This window comes from Phoca vitulina, unplaced genomic scaffold (assembly GCF_004348235.1).
Source record: "Phoca vitulina isolate PV1807 unplaced genomic scaffold, GSC_HSeal_1.0 scaffold7, whole genome shotgun sequence".
Lineage (NCBI taxonomy): Eukaryota > Metazoa > Chordata > Mammalia > Carnivora > Phocidae > Phoca > Phoca vitulina.
Genome location: NW_022589710.1, coordinates 1765929 through 1787957, shown reverse-complemented (window position 1 = coordinate 1787957; position 22029 = coordinate 1765929). Strand labels below are relative to the sequence as shown.

The 22029-nt window shown below is 57.6% G+C and overlaps 2 protein-coding genes across 3 annotated transcripts; both read left to right on the top strand.

The window, feature by feature from the left end:
• Nucleotides 1-759: 759 nt before the first annotated feature.
• On the top strand, nucleotides 760-4801 carry RIPK3 (receptor interacting serine/threonine kinase 3). 2 transcript variants are annotated; one of them, XM_032404551.1, is made up of 10 exons: nucleotides 760-925; nucleotides 1081-1221; nucleotides 1350-1659; nucleotides 2085-2224; nucleotides 2351-2397; nucleotides 2613-2777; nucleotides 2890-2957; nucleotides 3198-3560; nucleotides 3704-3764; nucleotides 4312-4801. In XM_032404551.1, exons 1-10 carry the CDS (start codon nucleotides 906-908, stop codon nucleotides 4455-4457), a joined length of 1461 nt encoding a protein of 486 aa, XP_032260442.1. In that variant the 5' UTR covers nucleotides 760-905; the 3' UTR covers nucleotides 4458-4801. The 2 variants fall into 2 exon arrangements, with proteins under 2 accessions (XP_032260442.1, XP_032260441.1); XM_032404550.1 differs by having other exon boundaries at nucleotides 760-1221.
• An 880-nt stretch (nucleotides 4802-5681) lies between these two features.
• Nucleotides 5682-20532, top strand: ADCY4 (adenylate cyclase 4). Its single transcript, XM_032404838.1, has 25 exons — nucleotides 5682-6276; nucleotides 7751-7948; nucleotides 8034-8195; nucleotides 8844-8993; nucleotides 9434-9582; nucleotides 9661-9772; nucleotides 10466-10593; nucleotides 10747-10905; nucleotides 11164-11296; nucleotides 11499-11672; nucleotides 14101-14144; nucleotides 14270-14356; nucleotides 14558-14627; nucleotides 14981-15078; nucleotides 15763-15847; nucleotides 15956-16093; nucleotides 16714-16824; nucleotides 17069-17253; nucleotides 17431-17515; nucleotides 17991-18149; nucleotides 19010-19156; nucleotides 19451-19558; nucleotides 19651-19765; nucleotides 20104-20228; nucleotides 20314-20532. The coding sequence occupies exons 1-25, from the start codon at nucleotides 6118-6120 to the stop codon at nucleotides 20464-20466; spliced, it is 3234 nt and encodes a 1077-aa protein (XP_032260729.1). The 5' UTR covers nucleotides 5682-6117; the 3' UTR covers nucleotides 20467-20532.
• The last annotated feature ends 1497 nt before the right edge of the window (nucleotides 20533-22029 follow it).

Genomic DNA, 22029 nt, shown 5'->3' with positions numbered 1-22029 from the left:
CACACTGGGCTTGGCCAATTCATCTAGCTGACCACCGTGCCCTGGGAGTTAAGTCACTACCAATGCCAAGGGCTTGCCTCAGCAAGAACAGCTGTCAGGGACCGGGCAGGAATACAGACGGGGACCCTTCACTACACTATTCACACCTTCTTTAGCCACATTCAGGGCCAGCTGGGAGGTGGAGTCCCAGAAGCCTATCTGAAAACAGGAACCCTTTGATGGTTCTGAGCTAGGCTTAAAGCCAGCTCCATACTGACTTGGGCAAGGTACTTAAGTGCCTGTTTCCTCATCCATAAAGAAGTAATAAAGGCAGTACCAATCCCCTTAGGGTTGACGTGAGCATCAAATAAACTAATACGGGTACCTGGCACATTCAAGCTTTATAGAATTGTCCGCTATGATCGTAGGGGCATTTGGGGGATTGCTGAGCGTTAGCAACATAAAACATTCCTCAGCACCATCCCCTCCCCACCCCACCCCGGGTAGGTGGTGGAGCCAGAAATCCTGTGGGAGAAGGCAGAGACCCCAGCTGCCGGAGTGGATCGTGGGCTCCCGGCAGATGAGGACTCTTTCTGTGGCACCCAAGTGCCCAGGGCTGTGATCCGCGGCAGGTGCTCAGGAACCCTGAGTTACAAAAGAAAAGCGCTCACTTCCGTTCTGCCTCCAGTGTCCGCCGCGTCGTCAGACGACCTTGGCTGAGCCGAGGCTTCAAGGCTTCCGTTCTGTCTCCCTCCCCGCTGGGGCGGGACCGTAGACGCACCCGCCCAAGAAGGAAGTGGTTTAGTCACCCTGGGTAGGGGAGCAAACCTAGAGGTTGATCCCTCTCACGACCCCCTGCCCTTCTCTGCCACAAACCCCGCTCCCAGAAGTCCCTCCTTCCGTGCGGACTTGCACCTTCCAGCCGGATGTCTGGCGGCAAGTTATGGTCAGTGGAGGGCGGGATACAAGCACCGTGGGCCCCCCGCCCTCCCGGGGGGGCAGGGGGCCGGGGAAGCTAGAGTTTGAACTGACCACATGGAGTCACCAGGGTCACGGAGGTGGGGGCGGTACGGGGAGGAGCTGGAAGACCCCCTCTTTCAGGCTCGGCGGTACCCCAGCCTCCCTGGTGTCTGTCGAAGACTTGGAGAACCCAGAGTTCATCGGCGCAGGCAGGTTCGGGGTGGTGTTCCGGGCGCGACACAGGACGTGGGATTTAGATGTGGCGGTCAAGATCTTGAAGGGGTGAGTGACCTGAGCCACGGGCCTCCCAGGGTCTGCCCAAGGAGGAGGGGCCACTGCTGGGCCTGAATGGGGAGGGGAGGGATCATCCAGGAGTAAAGGGCGCCGCTCCATTCTTTCCTGGAGTGTAGGCAGGTGATATCCAGGGAGGTGAAGGCCATGGCAAGTCTGCGTAACCAGCACCTACTGCTCCTGCTGGGGGTCACCCAGGAGCTACAGTGGGAATCCACCTGCGGGCCGGCTCTGGTGACTCAGTTCCTGGAAAACGGTTCCCTGGCAGGGCTGCTGCAGCCCGGCTGTCCTCGTCCCTGGCCTCTCCTCTGCCGCCTGCTGCAGGAGTTGGTGCTGGGGATGTGTTACCTGCATAGCCAGAACCCCGTGCTTCTGCACCGGGACATCAAGCCCTCCAACGTCCTGCTGGACTCAGACCTGCACGCCAAGGTCAGCCTATCCATAGCCCAGCCCAGCCCCTGGACACAGAACTTGTTGCAGCCCTCTCTACTCCATACCCTCAGCATCTCCCTCCGGACACAGGGCTGCCCGAGGATCAAAGCCCAGCCAGGAGCTTTAGCCCCTACCCTACCAGGTGGGAGCGACCCTGACCCATATGGTCAGTTCCACAGGCCCACCCACCAGTCCGTCCAAAGACCCATGGCTGACCTAGCTCAGGAGACTCAGACCTTGACCCAGCCCCCTGAAGAGGGGACCCAGACCTCCAACCCAAGGGCCCCACTGGTCCTGCCATTCCCCTAACCCTCAAAACCCCCTTTATAAGGCTGGACCTGTACCTTGTGGTGGGAGAGGGGATTCTGGAAGCTGCCTGGCCCTGTCCATCCTCTACCTTCCCCCTCTTCCTTCCCTTACAGCTGGCAGATTTTGGCCTGTCCACGTTTCAGAGAGGTTCAAGGTCAGGAGCTGGCTCTGGGGAGTCAGCCCCAGCCTACTTGGCCCCAGAACTGTTGGCTGATGTAAACCGGAACGCCTCCATGGCTAGCGATGTCTACAGGTAAGGTACCCACTCCAAACACACATTCCACATTTCTACACCTCTCTGGGCCCTTCTGGGGACCGTATATGGGAAAGGAATCTTTGCCAGCAGTTGGGCCAGGCCTCAGCTTTGTGTCTCCTGCAGCTTCGGGATCCTAATGTGGGCAGTGCTAGCTGGAAGAGAAGCTGAGAGTAAGACTGTGGGCAGACACTGGGATCCTTAACTCCGGGTGCCCTCCTCCTGCAAGCCTCCATACCTTCTTTCTTCCAGCTTACCCACTCAGGCCACCCAACCTTCTCCTCACCTCCCCTTGGACTACACTCCTTTCCCCCTTCCATGATGGAGCAAGTGGCCCCTCATACCCTGAATGTCTTCTCTTTACATTCCCTCACCCCTACCCCTGTAGTGGCCCAGACATCGCTGGAGCAGGAAGCAGGGTGTGAGAGGTGGATCCGGCCCCCGCTGACCAAGCTGCCCCAGCCCAGCCCTAAGACTCCTGGCTTGGAAGGACTGACGGACTTAATGCAGCACTGCTGGGGCCAGGAGCCCAAGGACAGGCCCTCCTTCCAAGGTGAACTGGCCAGTGAGCTGGCGGCCAGGGTAAGCCTGGATCTGTCAGCAGAGGGCTTCTCCCTGGGAAGGTTTGGCTCACCTGTCTGCCACCCACTCTGTCGTGTCTCCAGAATGCCGACGAAACACCGAGCAAGCCCTCAGTCTGGTAACCAAGGAGATGGATGCCGCAGTCTCCACGGTGAGTGTCCAGTGCCATACCCCCAACCCAGGAGCTGGGCAAGGATGGCACAACATGGCTCCCTTGGCCACTCAATGACTCCCCACTGACCACTGTTCTTTGTGCCTTAATCTTTGTCCTCACTCTCCCCACCTCACCACTGAGTTCCCAGGTAATAGATTATGGACCAAGAGACTCCTCCCTTGGGTTTAGGCTGGCTCTCCCACCTCCATGCCCAGAAAGCTCCCCGTGTCCTTGCAGGTGAAGAAATTCCTGTGTGAAAACCGGGGCAGCAACAGGATGTCGTCTGCGCCTAAGCCAGGCCCAGGAGGGACAGAAACGGAAGGCCCTAGGGGAACCACAGGAAGCCATGACATCATAGCCACTGAGATGCTAAACAAACTAAATCTGAAGGAGTCCCCCAGCTCTGTTCCTAAAAAATGCACAAACCTTCCTGAGAGGATCAGGGCACGGGGAGACAAAGTTCAGCCCGCCCAGGTAGCAGGGATATCTTCCGATTCAACAGCCCCATCTCCCCAAACTCCAGAGACCTCACTTTTCAGAAATCAGACGCCCAGCCCCAACTTGGCTTGGACCCCAGGTCCTGGACCCGAAGGGAATCAGGTGAGACACTGGCGGGACTAGAGGATGCGCTAGGACTCCTGTGAATCCTGTCCCCCTTGCCAGGGAGAACCTGGGGCTGAGGGGGATGCGGCAGGGGAACCGGTCCCGAGACGGAGAGCCTAAGAGAGCTGTGTTGTTTGCAGGGGGCTAAGAGACATGGCACCAACTGGTCTCCCAGGGCACCACGGCCCAATCCAAAACCAGGTACCTGCTCCTCACTCCTTCCTTTCTCCTACTCAGTTCTCCCAATGGCTTCTTCCTCAAGACTGTCTAGAGATCCAGGTTACCTTGGGTAGCGGGAGAAAGGGCTAGGGGCCAACTACCCCAAACTTCTCATGTCATAAATGAAGAAACTGACACCCACTGGGCCTGGGTCCTGCTGAGGTCACACAGCAAAGCCTGGATTTGCCCTGGGCCTTCTGACTTTCCCCAGAACCAGCTCTGTGAACCCCTAACTTCTGCTGTTGCTCTGTTGGCTCAGAGGGGCTCCTAGAAGAAAAAAAACCCAAATTTCAGGGTCTCAGACATCAGCTGCCACTCCTTCTGAGCTGCTGCAAACCCAGGTCCGAAGGGGCAGCACAACGCCCAAGGGCACATTTACACAGTCGCAGGCTGCCCTAGAGACCCCATACTTGGCATTTCCCCGGGATGGACACAAGGTGCCGCTGCCCCTCCACCCCGCCGCTCCTCCTAATTTTGAGTCCGTTTCCCCGACTGCTTCACCGCCCCACCAGTACAATTTCTCTTAAAGGGAATCCTGTTACCATACGTGACAGCCATGCGGTGCAGGTGGGAGACAACAACTACTTGGTTATACAAGAAGGAACTGCCTTGCCCACGCCAGGCCTGGCGCCTTGGGGCCAGGGTCGAGGCAGGCCGCGTGCCCCCCACAAGTAGGTTGGAAAGGAGGGCCGCAAGAACCAAGAAGCCCGGAGCCGGCTGCAGGGCTGGTATGACGCACCTTCTGAGCTACCTCTTGGATGTGAGGCAATTAGCTGAGGCTTTCTTTGAAGGCCAACTGATTTGTGCACAAAGAAGTCAATAAACGTGATGGGTTTTGAAAACCAAAGCGCCACACTTGGGAGGCTAAGGCTTAGGCCAGGGGCTGGCGGTGGAGACGCGGATGGGAGACTGCGGTCGGAGCTGATCCGGAGGGAGGCCCTGCCCTCTAGCTGAGGCCGGAAGCGGGATGCTCCGGGCTGGGGGTGGGCGGCGGCGTGGCACACAAGGTCAGGGCCCAGCTGGCGGCAGGAAGGAATCCCTGAGGCCTTGGCTCCAGGGGCCGCTCTAATCTCTGGGCGGACCACTTCCTCTAGATCGGCTGAGACCCCACCCTATACCAAAATTCTGGGGATAGTCTCCCTTTTCCTCTGGGCCCCCCTTTTCCTCTGGGCTACGGAGACGCCGCAGTGGGGTGCTGGGGAGAGGGCTCTCCACGGGCATTGGAAGACCCCGGCACATCTCTTGCCCTGCACAATGCCCCCAGCCTCTCTGAGGTCAGCCTGATTTCTTATTCCCCTCCACCGCAAGCGCTCACCGCCTTCGCTCCCGCGCGTGTTGCTGCCCAGGCGGAGCCCTTTGACCCTCAGCTGGTGTCTGCGGTGGAAAGCTTTGGCTCCACAGAGCTACACACAGACATGCCCCCTCCCATGGAGCTGGACCCGGTGGGACAGGAACAGTTCAGACTCCACAGCAGCTGCATCCAGGCAGGAGGGGAGCAGAACGGGCCCACCCGCCGCCCCCTCCCCATCCCGACCTAAATCCTAGCCCCGATTTGGCCCCACATCCTTCCCTACATTCTCACCAGCCTTCACTCCAGCGCTCCTTCACTCTCCCGGTGGCCAAGGGCCCACCCCCATTTTGACACTTGCTGCTCAGCCTGGCCCACCCCACCCCCTCGCTTCTCCCACGGTTCGCATTCCCCTTGCTTGAGGGGGCTGGAGGAGGGAGGCAACGACAGTGTTAGAGGAGACAATGAGGGAGGGAGGAGGCCTGGGGAGTCCGCCTCGGCACGGGAAGGGGCCGGGCAGGGCAGTCCCGTCGGGGAAGTGGGAGGGGGCCCCGGCGCAGGGAGGGAAGAGCCCGCCGCCCGGGGCTCTGAGCCACTAGCTTCTCGGCGATCGATCGGGACTCGGCCACCGGCTGCCCCGGGCTCCCTCCTCGGGCCTCGCCCATTCAAGCTGCGGCAGCATCCCGGCAGTGAGTTTGGGGGTAAAAGAGGAACCCGAGGCTCCTTTGCTTCAACCCCAAATCCTGCCCCACCCGCAGCCGAGGCTTTTGCTAGGGCATCTCTGCAGTCTGGGTTTGAGGGAGGAGGAGTGAAGGATGGGGCAGTCTTCTCACAGCCAACTGGGAAAAGGCTGGGAGGCGCCGGGGAGTGCCTGGCAGCTGGGATTGCCACCAGGTTGGGGAAACGGGGTGGAAGTGGCTTGGACCCAGTGAGAGAGGCACAGTTGGGGCCCCGAGCGGCTACAGGCAGTAACGCGGCCCCTGGCCCTCCCCAGCCCGGGGGTCCGCCCTCCACCCCCGAGGCCACGCAGCCCAGGCAGGGGGGACCATGGCCCGCCTCTTCAGTCCCCGGCCGCCCCCCAGCGAAGACCTCTTCTACGAGACCTACTACAGCCTGAGCCAGCAGTACCCGCTCCTGCTTCTGCTGCTGGTGATTGTGCTCTGCGCGCTCCTGGCGATGCTAGCTGTCGCCTCCGCCAGCGGCAGGGTGAGCGGGGCTGCTTCTGTTGGGGGTGGGGAGCTCCTTCCCGAGGGTGGCAGGAGGGTCACCGTCTAGAGGGTGTTTTCGGGGTAGGGACTTAGGGAGGGGTCTTCTTTTTGACATGCGTTCTTTGCTGGAACCCAGGAAAGAAGCACCGAGCCTTGCTAGGAAATGTAGTGATCCTGGACAAGTCACTGCACCTCTCCGGGCCACAGTCGCTGGGCCGCTGGGAGAAAGCTGAGCCCTGGGTGCTTTTAATTTCTCTCAGGGTACTGACAGACCTTCTGAGCTTCTGTGATCTACTGGTTCTAGAGTAAATTCAACACCGGGTTTTCCAGTTTTCCAGAAGGGAAATTACATGGGGCCCCGTGGGAATCTGTTTCCTGGTTTTCTTTCTCTCATGGGGGCTGTGGGGCAGCTGTACCCATAGACTCCCAGAAGGCATCCTCCATCCCACTCACATTTAGTCCCCAAATAAAGCCATTTCCAGTTTCCTTTTTTTTTTTTTTTTTAGGAGAAAGAGGGTCTTCAATTCCATTTCTGGGAATATCTTGCTCCAAGTTTTCTTTTCACTTTTTGGAGGCGAGTTGGGGAAGCCACTAAACTGACCAATTCTTGCTGGGCCACCTTGAAGTCCAGGAAGAGGTGGGGACACAGGGCAGGGACAGCGGCAGGAGGTCGACGCCCAGACGGTGGTGAAAGTGTAGCGCTCCCCCCTGCCCTGCCACGAGGGAGGTTCCAGGTGCCCCCTGCTGCTGGAGCACTTTTTGGAGCTGGGGGGGGCAGCTACTCCCACGCTTGTGCCCAGGGCAGGGAATCTCCTGAGCAAATTGGCCAGATTTGGATACACTCATTCCTAAGTGCCTTCTGTGAGGTAGGCTTTTTCACTTGCGTCAGGACCCCAGGATGGTGCTCCAATTCCTATTTGACAGATGAGAAAACGAGCTCAGAAAGGTCATAGGTTCACAAATGTGCCATATGGGTAGGCTCTGGGTAGATGGCCCAAGGCTCTAGCACCCTGCCAGTGAGATATGAGGTTGAACCATTGCAGGCTCTGTAGATTTTGTTTTTTAAGATTTTATTTATTTATTTGACAAGAGAGAGAGAGAGTGAGAGCAGGAACGCAAGCAGGGTGAGTGGGAGAATGAGAAGCAGGCTTCCAGCTGATCAGGGAGCCCCGATGCAGGGCTCGATCCCAGGACCCTGGGACCAAGACCTGAGCCGAAGGCAGACGCTTAACGACTGAGCCACCCAGGCGCCCCCCCCCCCCCCGCCCCGGCTCTGTAGATTAAAAACAGATTCTTGGCAACTTCCTATGGTTCAACCTAATCTGAATGGCCAGCCCAGGTGCCCTGTCTCCTTTTCCGACTTGAGTTTGAGACACTTTTCAGAAGTGGCCTGAGGGCTGCCTGTTCTTCAACTTGGAGGAGCTCCCCAAACTCCGCACTCCAGTCTTGCCGCAAGCACCCCCTCCCCACAGGATCTAGCTTCAGACCGGGGCTTCCTGACCACTGTGCTGTGCGCACTGGGTGGCTTCTCGCTGCTCCTGGGCCTGGCTTCCCGTGAGCAACGACTGCAGCGCTGGACACGCCCCCTGTCGGTCCTGGTGTGGGCCGCGCTACTCGGGCTAGGCCACGGCTTCCAGTTCACTGGGGGCCTGGTGAGCGCCTGGGACCAGGTGAGAGGAGCGGCAGGTGGAGCAGGGGGCAGGAGGACGCCCGGGCCAAGAGCAGCCAGCAGCTTCCCGTGCGCCTCTCCCCCAGGTGTCCTTTTTCCTCTTCATCATCTTCACCGTGTATGCCATGTTGCCCTTGGGCATGCGGGATGCCGCCGCTGCGGGCCTTGCCTCATCACTCTCCCACCTGCTGGTCCTTGGGCTGTACCTGGGGCCTCAGCCGGACTCCCGGCCAGCGCTGCTGCCGCAGGTGAGAACACACGCACGTAGCCCAGGCCGCGCCCCCGGGCCCCCACTGCGCCCAGGGCCCGCTGGGCGGCATGCCGCTGGTTTTTCTGAGCATGCACCAACCGCTTGCTGAGCTGGGACTCCATGGCAGGGCGCCACGCTAAGCACAGGGTACAAACACATACACCTAGACGGTGCCCTGGTGGAGCTGGTACACCACTGCTGCATGATGCTGCAGACCCCAGAAGACCCCTCTGGGCCCACGGGGAAGGGACTTCCCCAGGGGACCAGAGTTGTGGGGACAGATGTGGATGATGGAACCTTCACAGCAAATGTAAAAATTGGAGCTTGAGTAGTTTTGTGCTGCGGGGGACACAGAGGGGCGTAGATGGTGGGGTGGTGTTCCAGGCAGAGGAAATGTGCGTGCAAGGGTTTCTAGACCTAAGAGGCCTTGTTGGTGCTCAACTGAGTCTAGAGCAGGGACACTGGGGCAGGAGAAGCGCCCCCGAGGGACTGGGCAGTGTGGCACCGATGGCCTGGAAATACTCCGGTCTCTCACTGTGGAGTCCTCCTCAACCCTCCTGGGGACCAACTCCAGCTACACACGTAGCCACTCCCCCCGCCAGCTGCGGCCGGCGCGCTCTGAGGCTGACCCTCTCCGCTCCCCCAGCTGGCAGCAAACGCCGTGTTGTTCCTGTGCGGGAACGTGGCCGGGGCGTACCACAAGGCGCTGATGGAGCGCGCGCTGCGCGCCACGTTCCGGGAGGCTCTTCGCTCCCTGCACTCGCGCCGCCGGCTGGACACCGAAAAGAAGCACCAGGTCCGCTGGGCCTGGGAGGCTGGGCGGGACCGGAGTTTGAGAAAGGAGTTGTTTATATCACACAACAGGGCTCCTTTGCAAGCCGAATGACTTTGGGCAGGTTACTTGCCCTTCTCTCTCCTCCTTTGTAAAACGTGGCTACCGCCCACCTTGGAAAGTTGTGTTAAGTCTCGAAAACCCTGAAGCTTCTAAAAGCACTTTTATGATACTAAACGAAGAACCCTAATTCTGGCATCGGTGCTGGGAGTTCAGTCCCTAAAGGTGATTAGCGCAGGATGGGGTGCTGAAGCCCAGCTCTATGTGATGGGGAGGATCTGGGGGAGTAGCCTGGGGCCCACCTGGCGGGGCTGGGGAAGTGGGTGAGCTCCTAGGTCATTGGGAGGCTGGGACTCCTGGCTTTAGGTTGCAAGAGGGTGGGTGTTCATCGTGATCTCCTCCAGGAACACCTTCTCTTGTCCATCCTTCCTGCCTACTTGGCCCGAGAGATGAAGGCAGAGATCATGGCACGGCTGCAGGCTGGACAGGGGTCACGGCCAGAGAGCACCAACAACTTCCACAGCCTCTATGTCAAGAGGCACCAGGGAGTCAGGTATGAGAGGGGATGGCCAGAGGGGCGGGGGGTGTGGGCTGAGATCTTGGCCCCACTGATGCCATTTGCCCTGCCCAGCGTGCTGTATGCTGACATCGTGGGCTTCACGAGGCTGGCCAGTGAGTGCTCCCCTAAGGAGTTGGTGCTCATGCTCAACGAGCTCTTTGGCAAGTTCGACCAGATTGCCAAGGTCAGAGGGGACCTCCCTCCCTACCCAGGGACCTTCAAATGCCCCACCCTGGAGAGCCCCTCCCGAGGGAAACTCCTGCCACCTAAGATCCCAGTCCCATTTCAGAGCCCATGTATTCCAACGGAAGTAGGAAACCCTCTCAAACAACCCTAGGTATGGAGCTGCTCACCACACACCTCAAACCTGGAGAGACTTCTCAACAAGGCCCCACAAATACCCCAACAACAACACCCCCCAAATATGCTCAGAGCGCCCGGCGTAGGGGTCTCTGGACACCACAACCAGATCTAGAGAGATCTTCAGATGTTCTAACCTTAGGGAGCCCTTCCAAGGGAACTCTCTGCCCTGTGCAACATCAGCCCAAGCCAGCCCAGCCACCTGTTCAGACCCCAGGGTTGCCCCCAACAAACCTAATTAGGTCTCCCCCAGAAAACCGCAGTCTTGAGGCTACTCTCATATGCTCAAATCTGAATACACCCTACACGTGCCGAAGCTGGGGGAGAGCCACAGACCTCAGCCAGCCCCATATCCAGTTAAGGGAATCCCTAGATCTGACCCAGAGACTCCCAACCTCAAAAGTTCTTCAGGAATACCACATTTGCTCCCACTTGTCCCAGCCCCCTCGTGCCTCCTCTGACCTCTAACCAGGTGCCCCCCCCCCCCCCCCCCGCACACACACACACACACTCCCAGGAGCATGAATGCATGCGGATCAAGATCCTGGGAGACTGTTACTACTGTGTCTCTGGGCTTCCGCTCTCCCTGCCAGACCACGCCATCAACTGCGTGCGCATGGGGCTGGACATGTGCCGGGCCATCAGGTCAGCTCGGGGGGGCGGGCGGGAGCGGTACCGAGGGATGGATGTGGGCGAGGAGCAGGCAGGGTAGTGGAGGTCCTCTTGGAGAGAGGGAGGGGTGTGGCATGCGTAGAGGCGAAGGCGGCATTCAGACTGTCCCCTGCATACCCTGCTCAGGAAACTCCGGGCAGCCACTGGCGTGGACATCAACATGCGTGTGGGTGTGCATTCGGGCAGTGTGCTCTGCGGGGTCATCGGCCTACAGAAGTGGCAGTATGACGTCTGGTCCCATGATGTCACACTGGCCAACCACATGGAGGCGGGCGGCGTGCCAGGGTGAGATGTGGGGCTGCAGGAGGCCACAGGAAGAAACCAGCCGGGCCTCCCACATGCTGCCACCCTATTCATAGTTTCCTAAAATGAGCACAGTCCTACCTGGGGCTCAGGGAGATCCTGGCATGCAGGGAGGGGTGCTGGGAGACACCTCCTGGAACACAAGGCCTTGCTTAAAGTCAGACCTCCAGGAAGGATCCTGGGAAAAAATGAGAGGTTTGCAGGCCCTCCCTCCTGATTCTCACTGCCCCCTCTTTCCAGACGAGTACATATTACAGGGGCTACCCTGGCCCTGCTGGCAGGGGCTTATGCTGTGGAGGATGCATCCATGGAACACCGGGACCCATACCTTCGGGAGCTAGGGGAGCCCACCTACCTAGTCATCGATCCCCGGGTAAAAGCCCAGCCTGGACCCCATGGGCTGGCCCATCCTAACCACCCACAGCCACCAGGCCTGATCTCTTCTCCTTCGCCAGACATTGAATTCCTGGGTCCCAGGGTGTCTGTCAAGGGGGAGGAGAGCCAACCTTCTAAGGGGTGTGGGGAGAATGTAGAAAGCATTTGTGATCTTGACTCTCAGCACTCATATGCCCCAGGCTGAGGAGGAGGATGAGAAGGGCACTGCGGGAGGGCTGCTGTCCTCTCTCGAGGGTCCCAAGATGCGGCCGTCACTGCTGATGACCCGCTACCTGGAGTCCTGGGGCGCAGCCAAGCCTTTTGCCCACCTGAGCCACCTAGAGAGCCCTGTGTCCACCTCCACCCCTCTCCCGGTAAGTGCACCTCCGTCGTGAGCCCGAGCACTTACGAACCCCTCCCGACTTCCCTGCCCTCACCACCAGTGAGTCACTTGATGACATCCCGAGGTCCTGAACTGTCTGGTTGCCCCAGTTACTGGTTCAGGCCTTTCCTTGTCCTTCCTTCCAGAGACAGGGCAAAGATCACCGCCCTCTGGGCTCACCTGAGATGCAGAATCCTATAGACATCAGATCTATGGCCATTATTCCCCAACCTCCACTCGGGAACCCCCTTCCATCAGCACCACAGAGGTATAGGCCACACTTCTCCTAGCTCCGAAGCCAGTGCTCACAGCCATTCCCGCGGGGAAATGTCTCTGTCCAACTCCATTCCTGAGACTGCACACTCTCTTTTAATCCCCACCAGGACTGGGAAGGTGGGGGCGAATCAGTTGTTGCCCCGACTCTCCAGCATGTGTATGAGAATAAAATGAGGTGACAGTGAAAATCTCACATGGCCTTAAAGGACGTCACCCTGAGCAGGCAGGGGTCAGGGAGGGAGGGAAGAGAGGACACAAGGGGACGGTGGATTACTGGCTGATCCTGTGCTTGGCACCCTCAGCTCATCGGTGACCCACTAGCTGGTGCAGGAGTCTTCATCTCCCCCACCAGCAGGCTCTTAGGTTTGGTGCTTGGTGACAAGCAGCCAGAACCCCCTCTTGCAGGGACTGAGGCCATGTCCCCAAAGGCTTGCCCCAGGAGCAACTTCCTCAGCCTGCCCTCCTCCATTTGATCTGATCTTCCCAGAACTTTCCCAGCCACCTTTCTGCAGATCTTCCGCTCAGAATCTTCTCTACTACGTAGACCCAGTTGGGTATATGGGATGACTTCAGAGGACACTTTCTGTGTTCTGGTTCCCCTCCCCACCCACCCAGCAGGAAAGCAGGCCAGAGATCAGTGAGCACTGTGGAGTGGGGGGACCTTGGCAGCAGTGGTTCAGGAGAATACCTAATTCGAAGACTTAACATAGGGTAGGGGAAAGGTCAGAAGGGCTAAGCAGGCAGGAAGGAGAGGAAGAAAGAATCCAAGACCCTGCTCACTCTTGCAGGATGGAGCCCCCCACTCCCCAGGGGGAGGAGGTAGAGTAGAGGGTGGGCTTTGGTGGGAGCCCAGGGACTGTGAGACAGTGTTGGGTGCAATGCCCATGGTGAGATGCCCCCCCAGAACCCATGCCAGACCTCCCCAAGACCCCACTAGTGTGCAGGCTAACAAGTGTCAGGGTGGAGAAGTTGGAACCCCTAGTTCAAGGATATCTCCCAAGGCAGGACCTCACCAGCCCAGAAATTCACTTCCCAGCCCCTGAAGTGCCAAGCCCTCAGCCAAATGTCAGGAACCCTAAGAATGACATCAGCTTATCCTTAAACAATGGGGACCTCTGGGGTGGCAGTGCGTTGTTGGTGCTAGTGTGTACCTACCATCCGTCTGTCCGTCCATCCATCCATCCTTTCCACAATCTTAAAGCACCTACTATGTGGCAGGCACGAGGCTAGTTCTTGAGAAGACAGAAATGAATAAAACGTTTTCCCTGCCTTCGAATAACATACAGGCATTGAGCAAGGTGGAGAGGCAGGTGGGTAGTTTGAAAAAAGTTAGGCCCAGACCAAGATGCGTAGATGGGCTCCTACCTAGAACATCCCTCTTAATCTCCCTTTTCCTCTCCTCTCCCTCTCCCATACACCGGGTTTGGGTTTGGGGGGATGAGGTAGCCCCCTGTGATCCTGCTGCCTTCACATGAGCCAGGGGAGAACGAAAGAACAGTCACCAGACGCCTGGCCCTGGGCAGGGGCCGCTGCACTTCACTCTCTTTCTTGGGGCTTGTCTCACCTGCTTTACTTGTCTGCTTGCTTTCATATCTTTACACACAGCATGCTTTCCTTTTACTGCAGAAAAGAATGACTGTGACCAGGTTTGTTTCTCTTCCTTCCTCTTTCCCTTTCTTCTTGTTTTTTGTTTTCTGCTCCCACCACCTCCCAGCTCAGCCTGACCACAAAGGAGCCAGAATGTTCGGCGTCATCACTTCAGTTTAAACGAACGAGGATTTTTTGGCACGCTGGGGGGATGGGCAAGTCCCCGTCTTTGGGGTTTGTTCAGTCCTTAGGGAAGATGACCACCCCTCAAGCCTACAGAGTTGTCTCATAAGTGGTATAAAACTGAGGAAATGAGAGCATAAGGACCCCTGGGTGTCTGAAGAGTCTGGAAGAACTTTTAAGGCATAAATGTGGTTTGACCCTTCCCTTAAGGACAGGTGGGATTTGATGGAAAGAGGAAGCCATCAGAGGCAGGGGAAACACATCAGATGCTCACAGCCAAGGACATGTATAGACATGGAATGCCTCACTGCAGAGAGGCTTCAAGGATGCTCAGCATTGCCTCATCTCCCCCCTTTGCTGTGTACTCCCGACAGGAGAAGGCCCTGGCCTCCTTCAGCCCCCAGTGGAGCCTGGACCGGTGAGGAGGCCCCAGCAACTCTGTCTGAGTGACCTGCCTCCATCCTCCCTAGGGGGGCTGCTCCCGCTTCGCCCACATGCTATGGAGGGTCTCCTGTGGTGACAGGCTGGGCTCTCACCGTGCAGGAGCCGTACCCCCCGGGGACTAGATGAGGACCTGGACACTGGGGATGCCAAGTTCTTCCAGGTCATCGAACAGCTCAACTCTCAGAAGTATGGAGAACAGAAGGCGGCCGGGAGGGTTTCGGGGCTGGGCCCCCGCGGTATGGGACGGATGTGTTCCCCTGAGGACCCGGCAGGAAGGGAGCGGCTTCCCTGCTCCAGCCCAGGGAAACACACACCTGGTCACCACCCCCCACCCACCCTGCCCTGCCCTTTCCTCTCTGGGGCTCACTGCCCTCCACCTCCCACCAGACAGTGGAAGCAGTCAAAGGACTTCAACCCACTGACACTGTACTTCAGAGAGAAGGAGCTGGAGAAAGAGGTGGGTGTGGGGGGTGATAGCGGAGAATTTTCTAACCTTAGTTCCTTGGCCTTGGGGAGCGGGCAAGCCCCATGGTCGCACCTCACCTCCCAGGTCTGCTCAGTTTGTGATCCTGGGGGTGAGGGGCTTGGGCCTCTCTCCAAATGGACGTCACCCTGTCGATTGGGTCCCTAGGTGGGGATAGGAGGGAGGAGGGCGGCTCCTCAGAGAACCGGTAGGGGGTACCTGAGACTGAACTGGGGGGGGGGGGGCGCGTGAGTCTGGGGCACCCGCTTCTTGCCTGCAATGGACACCTCCAAGGTGATGGGCAGCCCTGGTGGCCCCTGTCGCCACACTGACCCCTGTCCTTCCAGTATCGACTCTCTGCCCTCCCCGCCTTCAAATACTATGCAGCCTGCACCTTCCTGGTCTTCCTCTCCAATTTCATCATCCAGATGCTGGTGACCAACAGGTGAGAGCCCCATGCAAGGGCGGCCCTGAGTCTCGTACAGGGACCGCCAGGCTCCTGCTGATCCTTGACCCACACTTTCTTCCTTTACCCACTTCCTCTTGGCTTCAGACACTGAGCCACAGAGGAAGTATGTGTTCTGAGGAAGCAGTGATAATCACAGCCTTCATTTTACTATCTTACACCCTGTGGACTGTCTACATAATCCAAGCACTTTCACATGCCTGTCTCTGGGTCCTGACAACTTTTCCATGAAACAGGTTCTGTTTTCATTGAGAAGCCCAAATCTCACAGCAAATGAGCTTAGAAAGGAGGTCCTTGTTTTTAGTCCATGGCTAGGAGGGGCTGCAAGGACTTGTCCAAAACTCAGCCAGGTGCAAGAGCTTTGGCCTGAAGGCCCAGAGACTGGCCTGATGGGGCCTCGGCCCCTTCGTGAGCCCCCTGCCCCCTTCCAGTACTGTCCCTACTTTATTAGCCCCTGCCCCCCACCACCACTGCCCTAGACCCCCTCAGCTTTCCCGGATCATTGGCATGCAATGCCTTGTATTGGCCCAGACCCCACTGGGGGCCAGTTCAGATCCCCAGGACTGCTCCTCCCCACATCTCCCAACCAGGGTGCACAGCACCCTCGCGGCACACAGACCGTCCTCTGACCCTTCAAGGCCTCACTCACTCTTGTCTCCCTAGGCCCCCAGCTCTGGCCATCACTTATAGCGTCACCTTCCTCCTCTTCTTCCTCCTCCTCTTCGTCTGCTTCTCAGAGCACCTGACGGTGAGGTGGGCTGGGGGGTGGAAGTGGTCAGTTGGGCCCTGACCATGACCTGGCCTGAGGGGGGTGTGCCCCAGCCCCATGGCTAAGATTCTTGTGCTCCTTCCACAGAAGTGTGTCTTGAAAGGCCCCAAGATGCTGCACTGGCTGCCCGCACTGTCTAGCCTGGTGGCCACACGGCCCGGCCTGCGAGTTGCCCTGGGCACGGCCACCATCCTCCTCGTTTTTGTCATGGCTATTACCAGCCTGGTGAGGGCAGAGGGGGCCCTGTGCACCCCCATCAGGGCCTGTTGGACCCATCAGAGGCTGAGAGGGGGCCCCTGGATTTGGGAGAGCAGCTGGACCAAGGCCAGAGGATCCTGGCAATGTCGGACAAGCATAAAGAAAAAAATTAATCTGCCACCTGCGTAATTGTTTATAACACTCTGGTGGACATCGTTCCTATCTTTTCTATGTAGGCAGATCTTCATTGCTTAGCTCACTCACTATGATTTTGTAGCTGAGCCTGGCGGGTTTTTCAGAACTTAGAATCACTCCTAGAATTCTATCCCTGAAAGACACCTTAGGAATCCTCCCCCAGCCAAGTCACAGAAGAGGAAGCTGAGGCCCAGAGAGGTAATGTGGCTGGCAAGAGATCACACAGTGGATCCATTGGCAGGCTAGTGCTCAGGACACCCACTCCTCCCATCCCTGACCGCCCAGCGAGGACCCCAGTGCTAAGGCTCCCTCACCAGCCCAGAAATAGCAGGATCCACCCCTTTGGAGGAGTCTGGCCCTCACTCATCCCTAGGTCAGCTGAAACCCAGCACAAGCCACCATTGTGCCCCAGGAGCTGCCTGCCCACCTCAGCTCTTCACCTCCTTCTGCAGTTCTTCTTGCCGGCAGCATCAAACTGCACTTCCCGGGCTGCCAATGTGTCCTCCATGGCTTCCAGCCTCTCCTGGGAGCTCCCTGGGTCCCTGCCTCTCATCAGCGTCCCAGTGAGTGTTCCTCACAGCCCTTAACTTCTTTCTCCAGAGCCTTCCTTGGCCCGTCCCCCACCCCCTTACTTGAGAAGCATTCCATCCTATGGATTGGGATGGACATAAAACACACTCGGTGTGTGTTTGTGTGTATGACACCCCCCTGGGCCCTGGGAGGGGCAGGACAGGAGCCCTGGGATATTCTCCCACCCCTGCCCGTGGCATATGCCCCGCCCCTTGACCACCCCACCCGGCCCCACAGTACTCTATGCACTGCTGCGTGCTGGGGTTCCTGTCCTGCTCCCTTTTTCTGCACATGAGCTTCGAGCTGAAGTTACTGCTGCTCCTGCTCTGGCTGGGGACCTCCTGCTCCCTCTTCCTGCACTCCCATGCCTGGCTGTCTGACTGTGTCCTCGCCCGCCTCTATCCGGCTCCCTCGGACTCCAGGTGCGCACAGCCGCTGGACAGAGGGGCCCGGGGCCTCTTGGAGCAGAGCAGAGCTGTCCTCGCCTCACTGACCTGAAAGGGGGAGGGTGGCTGAGGGCTACATGGGCCCTTGGGGTAGGGAGGAGGCCATCAGGAAGGGGCAGGGCAAGGGGCAACCCTGATGTGTGGCCTCCTCAGGCCAGGGGTGCTGAAGGAGCCCAAACTGATGGGAGCTATCTCCTTCTTCATCTTCTTCTTCACCCTCCTTGTCCTGGCTCGGCAGGTAAGTCACCCAGCTCAACTGTCCAGAGCTTCCCTTTGAAGAGGGAGGCGGGGGGTCCCCATATTTGTGACTTGGTCTCTCTCACCCTTTCCCTCAATCCTACATCTCCAGGGTTGAGCCCAAATGGTGTGCCCATTGGAAGCTCCTAAGTGAACCTTCCAGCTCCCTTTCTTTCTCCTTCACTCCCCAAGGGAGGGGCCCTCAAATTCTCCCTCCCTCGTCCCTCCCACCCCACGTCCAGGAAAACCACCCTCAAGAAAGAATCTGCTGCCAATTCTGTCTACCCTAGTTTGAATCTAGTTTCAAGGTAGCCTCCCCAGGGAAAGTTGGCCCTTGAGCCTTCTGTCCAGACTGGGGAGTGGTGTGGTTTGAGGCATCATGGAGTTCGGGGGGGCGGGGGGGGGAGGGTGAACCCTCAGGAGCTGAGGCTCCCCCTGCATTGTGTCTCCCCTTGGGCCCCTGGTGACCCTGCCAGAATGAGTATTACTGCCGCCTGGACTTCCTGTGGCAGAAGAAGCTGCGGCAGGAGCAGGAGGAGACAGAGACAATGGAGAACCTGACGCGGCTACTGCTGGAGAATGTGCTCCCTGCGCACGTGGCCCCCCAGTTCATTGGCCAGAACCGGCGCAACGAGGTGACTCCCCCCCCGACTCCTGAGCCCCAGATGCCATGGGCACTAATTTCGGATGGAAATCTTGGCCCTCGGCCATTGTCTCTGGATCCCCCCACAGTGGGTTGGGTGGCCACCCGGGTCCCTGTCCCTGTCAGGTAGGTGCCTCCATCTTCATAAGCTCTTAGGCTTCGTCTGCTGAGCACAGAACCCCTGTGTTCCAAGTTCTTACTTAGAAGGAGTGTCTTCTCCAACCCATGGCCACTCCAGACCTCCCAGAAGCTTCTTCGAGTGTTGATGGGAGTTGTGTGGAAGACACGCAGTCCACCCAGCCCTCTGGACCTGCACTATCCAGGATGGTAGCCAGTAGCCATGTGTGGCCATTTACATTTAAATTAATTAAAATAGAACGTTCAGGGCCTCAGCCTCACTGGCCACACTTCAAGTGTCTAAGAGCTGCTTATGGCCAGTGGCTGCCGTATCGGACATCACATACATAGAACTTTCCAACACCACAGGAATTTCCATTGGTAGATGTTCATCTCTATCCTCACATGTGCTCTAGTCAGACCATCATTCAGCAGTAAGATAGGTTAGAAAGACCATCTCCACAGACATGATCCCAGTTCTTGAAGAGACTCCCTTCACGTTGCTATGAGGTGATCCTGACTCCAAACCCCTGTCTCTCCTGGAATCATAATGAGACCCAATCTTTGACTCCTGAGTCACACATCCCTGGGGTAACCTGGCCCTACCCCTCTCCCTCCTTTCCAGTCCTTCTTAAATGGAGGGGTAAGAGTATGGACACAGGGAGGAGGGCCCATGCAGACCCGTAGGGGGGAAGAACGTGGCTTGCTCCCTCATCCCAGCCTCCCACCCTCCAGGACCTCTACCACCAGTCCTACGAGTGTGTCTGTGTCCTCTTCGCCTCAGTTCCAGACTTTAAGGAGTTTTACTCTGAATCCAACATCAACCACGAGGGTCTAGAGTGTCTGCGGCTGCTTAATGAGATCATTGCTGATTTTGACGAGGTGACAACTCCAAGGGTCCCCCAGACCCTTTGTCTTGGATGCTAGAATTTCCCACCAGTCCCTCCTGCCCGCTTACTCTCCAGCCAGGGGCCCATCCTCCTCTCCCTGGCCCTGCCGCTCCTCCTCTGATCCCCCAGCTTTCCAGCAACTCTTCCCACAATCCACTCTCCCTCCTGCCACGCTCCCTGACCCCACAACCTAGTCCTTTCGTCTTCAAAGGCCTGGGGCTGGGCTTCTGAGAGGGAGGAGGGAGAGAGCAAGAAAGACCGGGGACACAGCCTCCTTTCTGTACAGCTGCTCTCAAAGCCCAAGTTTAGTGGGGTGGAGAAGATCAAAACCATCGGCAGCACCTACATGGCAGCCACAGGCTTAAATGCCACCTCCGGACAGGACACACAGCAGGTACAGCATCCCTTCCTTACCCACCAGCCCCCATCTGGGCTTGCGCTCGCGGGCCCTCACTGACCCACGCTGGTGGGCCGGCCCGTTGCTAGGACGCTGAGCGAAGCTGCAGCCACCTGGGCACCATGGTGGAGTTTGCAGTGGCCCTTGGATCGAAGCTGGATGTCATCAATAAGCACTCTTTCAACAACTTCCGCCTGCGTGTGGGTGAGCGCCCTCCCTTGCTGGGGCAGTCTGGGACTTCCTCTTCACCTTCTCAGGCTCTTCCTCCCCCCCAAGTCCTTTGTTAGCTACTCCCCCGCTCACCCCCGGACCCCCCCCCCCCCACCAGCCTCATCCCTGGGGGTGGAGCATGAAGCTGCTGGGCCAGGAGCTCTGGGGCTCAGCCACCCCTTCCCTAAGCCAGACCCCTCCAGATCCATCCTCCTTTCCTCTAAGACCTCCAGGCCTTCCCCCTGAGTCCTGGAGCTTCATCCTCCCCTCGCCCTCCTTAAACTACGCCCCGCCCACCTCCCAGGGCTCCTCCTGACCACACCTCTTGTCAGGGTTGAACCACGGACCTGTAGTAGCTGGAGTGATTGGGGCCCAGAAGCCTCAGTACGACATCTGGGGCAACACGGTGAACGTGGCCAGCCGCATGGAGAGCACTGGAGTCCTGGGCAAGATCCAAGTGAGGAGGCCACATTGGAGGCATGGGGTGGGGGGATAGGACAGGGCCACCCCCACACTCCAGGCTCACACCCTTTCAATCCCAGGTGACTGAAGAGACAGCCCGGGTGCTGCAGGCCTTAGGCTATACCTGCTACAGCCGGGGCATCATCAAGGTCAAAGGCAAAGGGCAGCTCTGCACCTACTTCCTGAACACAGATTTGACACGAACTGGCCCTCCTTCGGCCACCCTAGGCTGAGACCCCCATCCTCTCTATTCTAAGATCCTCAATAAAAAGACTCTGGGGGCACCTGGCTGGCTCAGTGGGTTGAGTGTCCGACTCTTGATTTAGGCTCAGGTCATGATCTCAGGGTTGTGAGATTGAACCCTGCTTTGGGCTCCGCACTGAGCGTGGAACCTGCTTAAGATTCTCTCTCTCCCTCTGCCCCTTCGCTCTCTCTCTCTCCTCTCTCTCTGAAAAAAAAAGACTCTGGTATGACTGGAGCCAAGCGATGTCGAAGCTTCTGGTATAGCTGCAGATCACCTTCTCCTTGCCTCTCAACAGGATGCTTCTTCCCAAGCTAAACTGAGTGTCTGTGTGTATGCAAGTGTGATCATGAATATGTTAGAAAGGAGTGATTCTTCACAAGCTCAGGCAGAGGACTGCCTCAGCCTCCCTGCCTGGTTCCAGTATTTTGTACACCTTGGAAGCGTAAAGAATTTTAGCCACGTGACTCAAAATAAGGATTTGTCCTTTCCTGCTCCCCACCCACAAATATTGGGAAGGAATGGCTAGGAAAATGTCATTTGACCTTTATTCATTCCATAAACACTAAGTAAGCACCTACTCTGTGCTTCCTAAGCAGCATGGGTGCGAGAGGCCTGGGAAATGATCTGTCGGGTCCCTCCCTCTTTTCAGCTGCTGCTGTCAGATTGACCCATGCTTTCCAGCCAAGACCTGTAGACAGTTTTGGGATTCTCTTGTTCTCAGGTCCCTCAGATGCCCCCTTGCTTCCTTCTGCATCCTCCTGTGCAGGTGCTGATATTATGGGGGTCTTGAAGCATCCCTGGTTCATTCCTAGTTGCTCAAATTTGGGGGTCTGTGAGCGATATCTTGACACCCTAGGTTTGTTACAGATGTTGCACATGGATTCTTGGTTTTTCTCCTAGTTGCTCTTTCTTTATGGGAGAGATTCAAAAAGTACTCCGCAGCCACTTCTGCTACCATCCTCCTAAAATGCTGTTGGAACAGAGCCAGTCTGAGGCTCTCTAAAACAGTCATCCCTCAGAAAGAATGACTTAACCCTCTCATTTGTGGGAATCTTAATTTCGTAAGAGTGACCAGGGTCACAGAGGGCATCAGAGTGTATTTTGGGTGCTGGCAGAAAGCTGACCTGCAGAATTCCAGGGCCCAAGACCTGATGACTTTGTTTTCAAGGGAGACCTCCTTGGGAGATGGAGGGAAGGAAGGCAGTGCCCTAGAACATTGCCCACTGAAAGGGCAAAGATGAGTAGCAGGAAGTTGGAGTCATGGTAACAGTGATACCTATCACAAGCTTCAGGGTAGAGGTCCCACAGCAGTGCTAAGTGTACTCAAAACATCTGCTGATTCAGGGAGTCTGGAGTGATAAGCCCACATGAGTGGTCTTCCTTGGTCAGCTCCTTCAGGGGTCTGTAGCCCTGTGTTGTTCTAAGTATGACCTGCAGAGCACCTGCCTCAGAATGGGGCAGGAGAGGGGGTTCTGGGTTCTGTATCTTTTGTGTCCCTTCCCAAACTGAAAATCACGGGAAACTAAAGGATGTGCCTCTCAACTGTTGAGAA

Bases quoted from the DNA above. Each gene is read 5' to 3' on its own strand.
- ADCY4 (XM_032404838.1), top strand. From the start codon at position 6,118: ATGGCCCGCCTCTTCAGTCCCCGGCCGCCCCCCAGCGAAGACCTCTTC. The intron at 9,773-10,465 runs GTCAGAGGGGAC...ACACACTCCCAG, and splicing joins AGTTCGACCAGATTGCCAAG to GAGCATGAATGCATGCGGAT. The intron at 10,906-11,163 runs GTGAGATGTGGG...CCCTCTTTCCAG, and splicing joins GAGGCGGGCGGCGTGCCAGG to ACGAGTACATATTACAGGGG.
- RIPK3 (XM_032404550.1), top strand. From the start codon at position 923: ATGGTCAGTGGAGGGCGGGATACAAGCACCGTGGGCCCCCCGCCCTCC. The intron at 2,398-2,612 runs GTAAGACTGTGG...CTACCCCTGTAG, and splicing joins AGCTGGAAGAGAAGCTGAGA to TGGCCCAGACATCGCTGGAG. The intron at 2,778-2,889 runs GTGAACTGGCCA...TCGTGTCTCCAG, and splicing joins GGACAGGCCCTCCTTCCAAG to AATGCCGACGAAACACCGAG.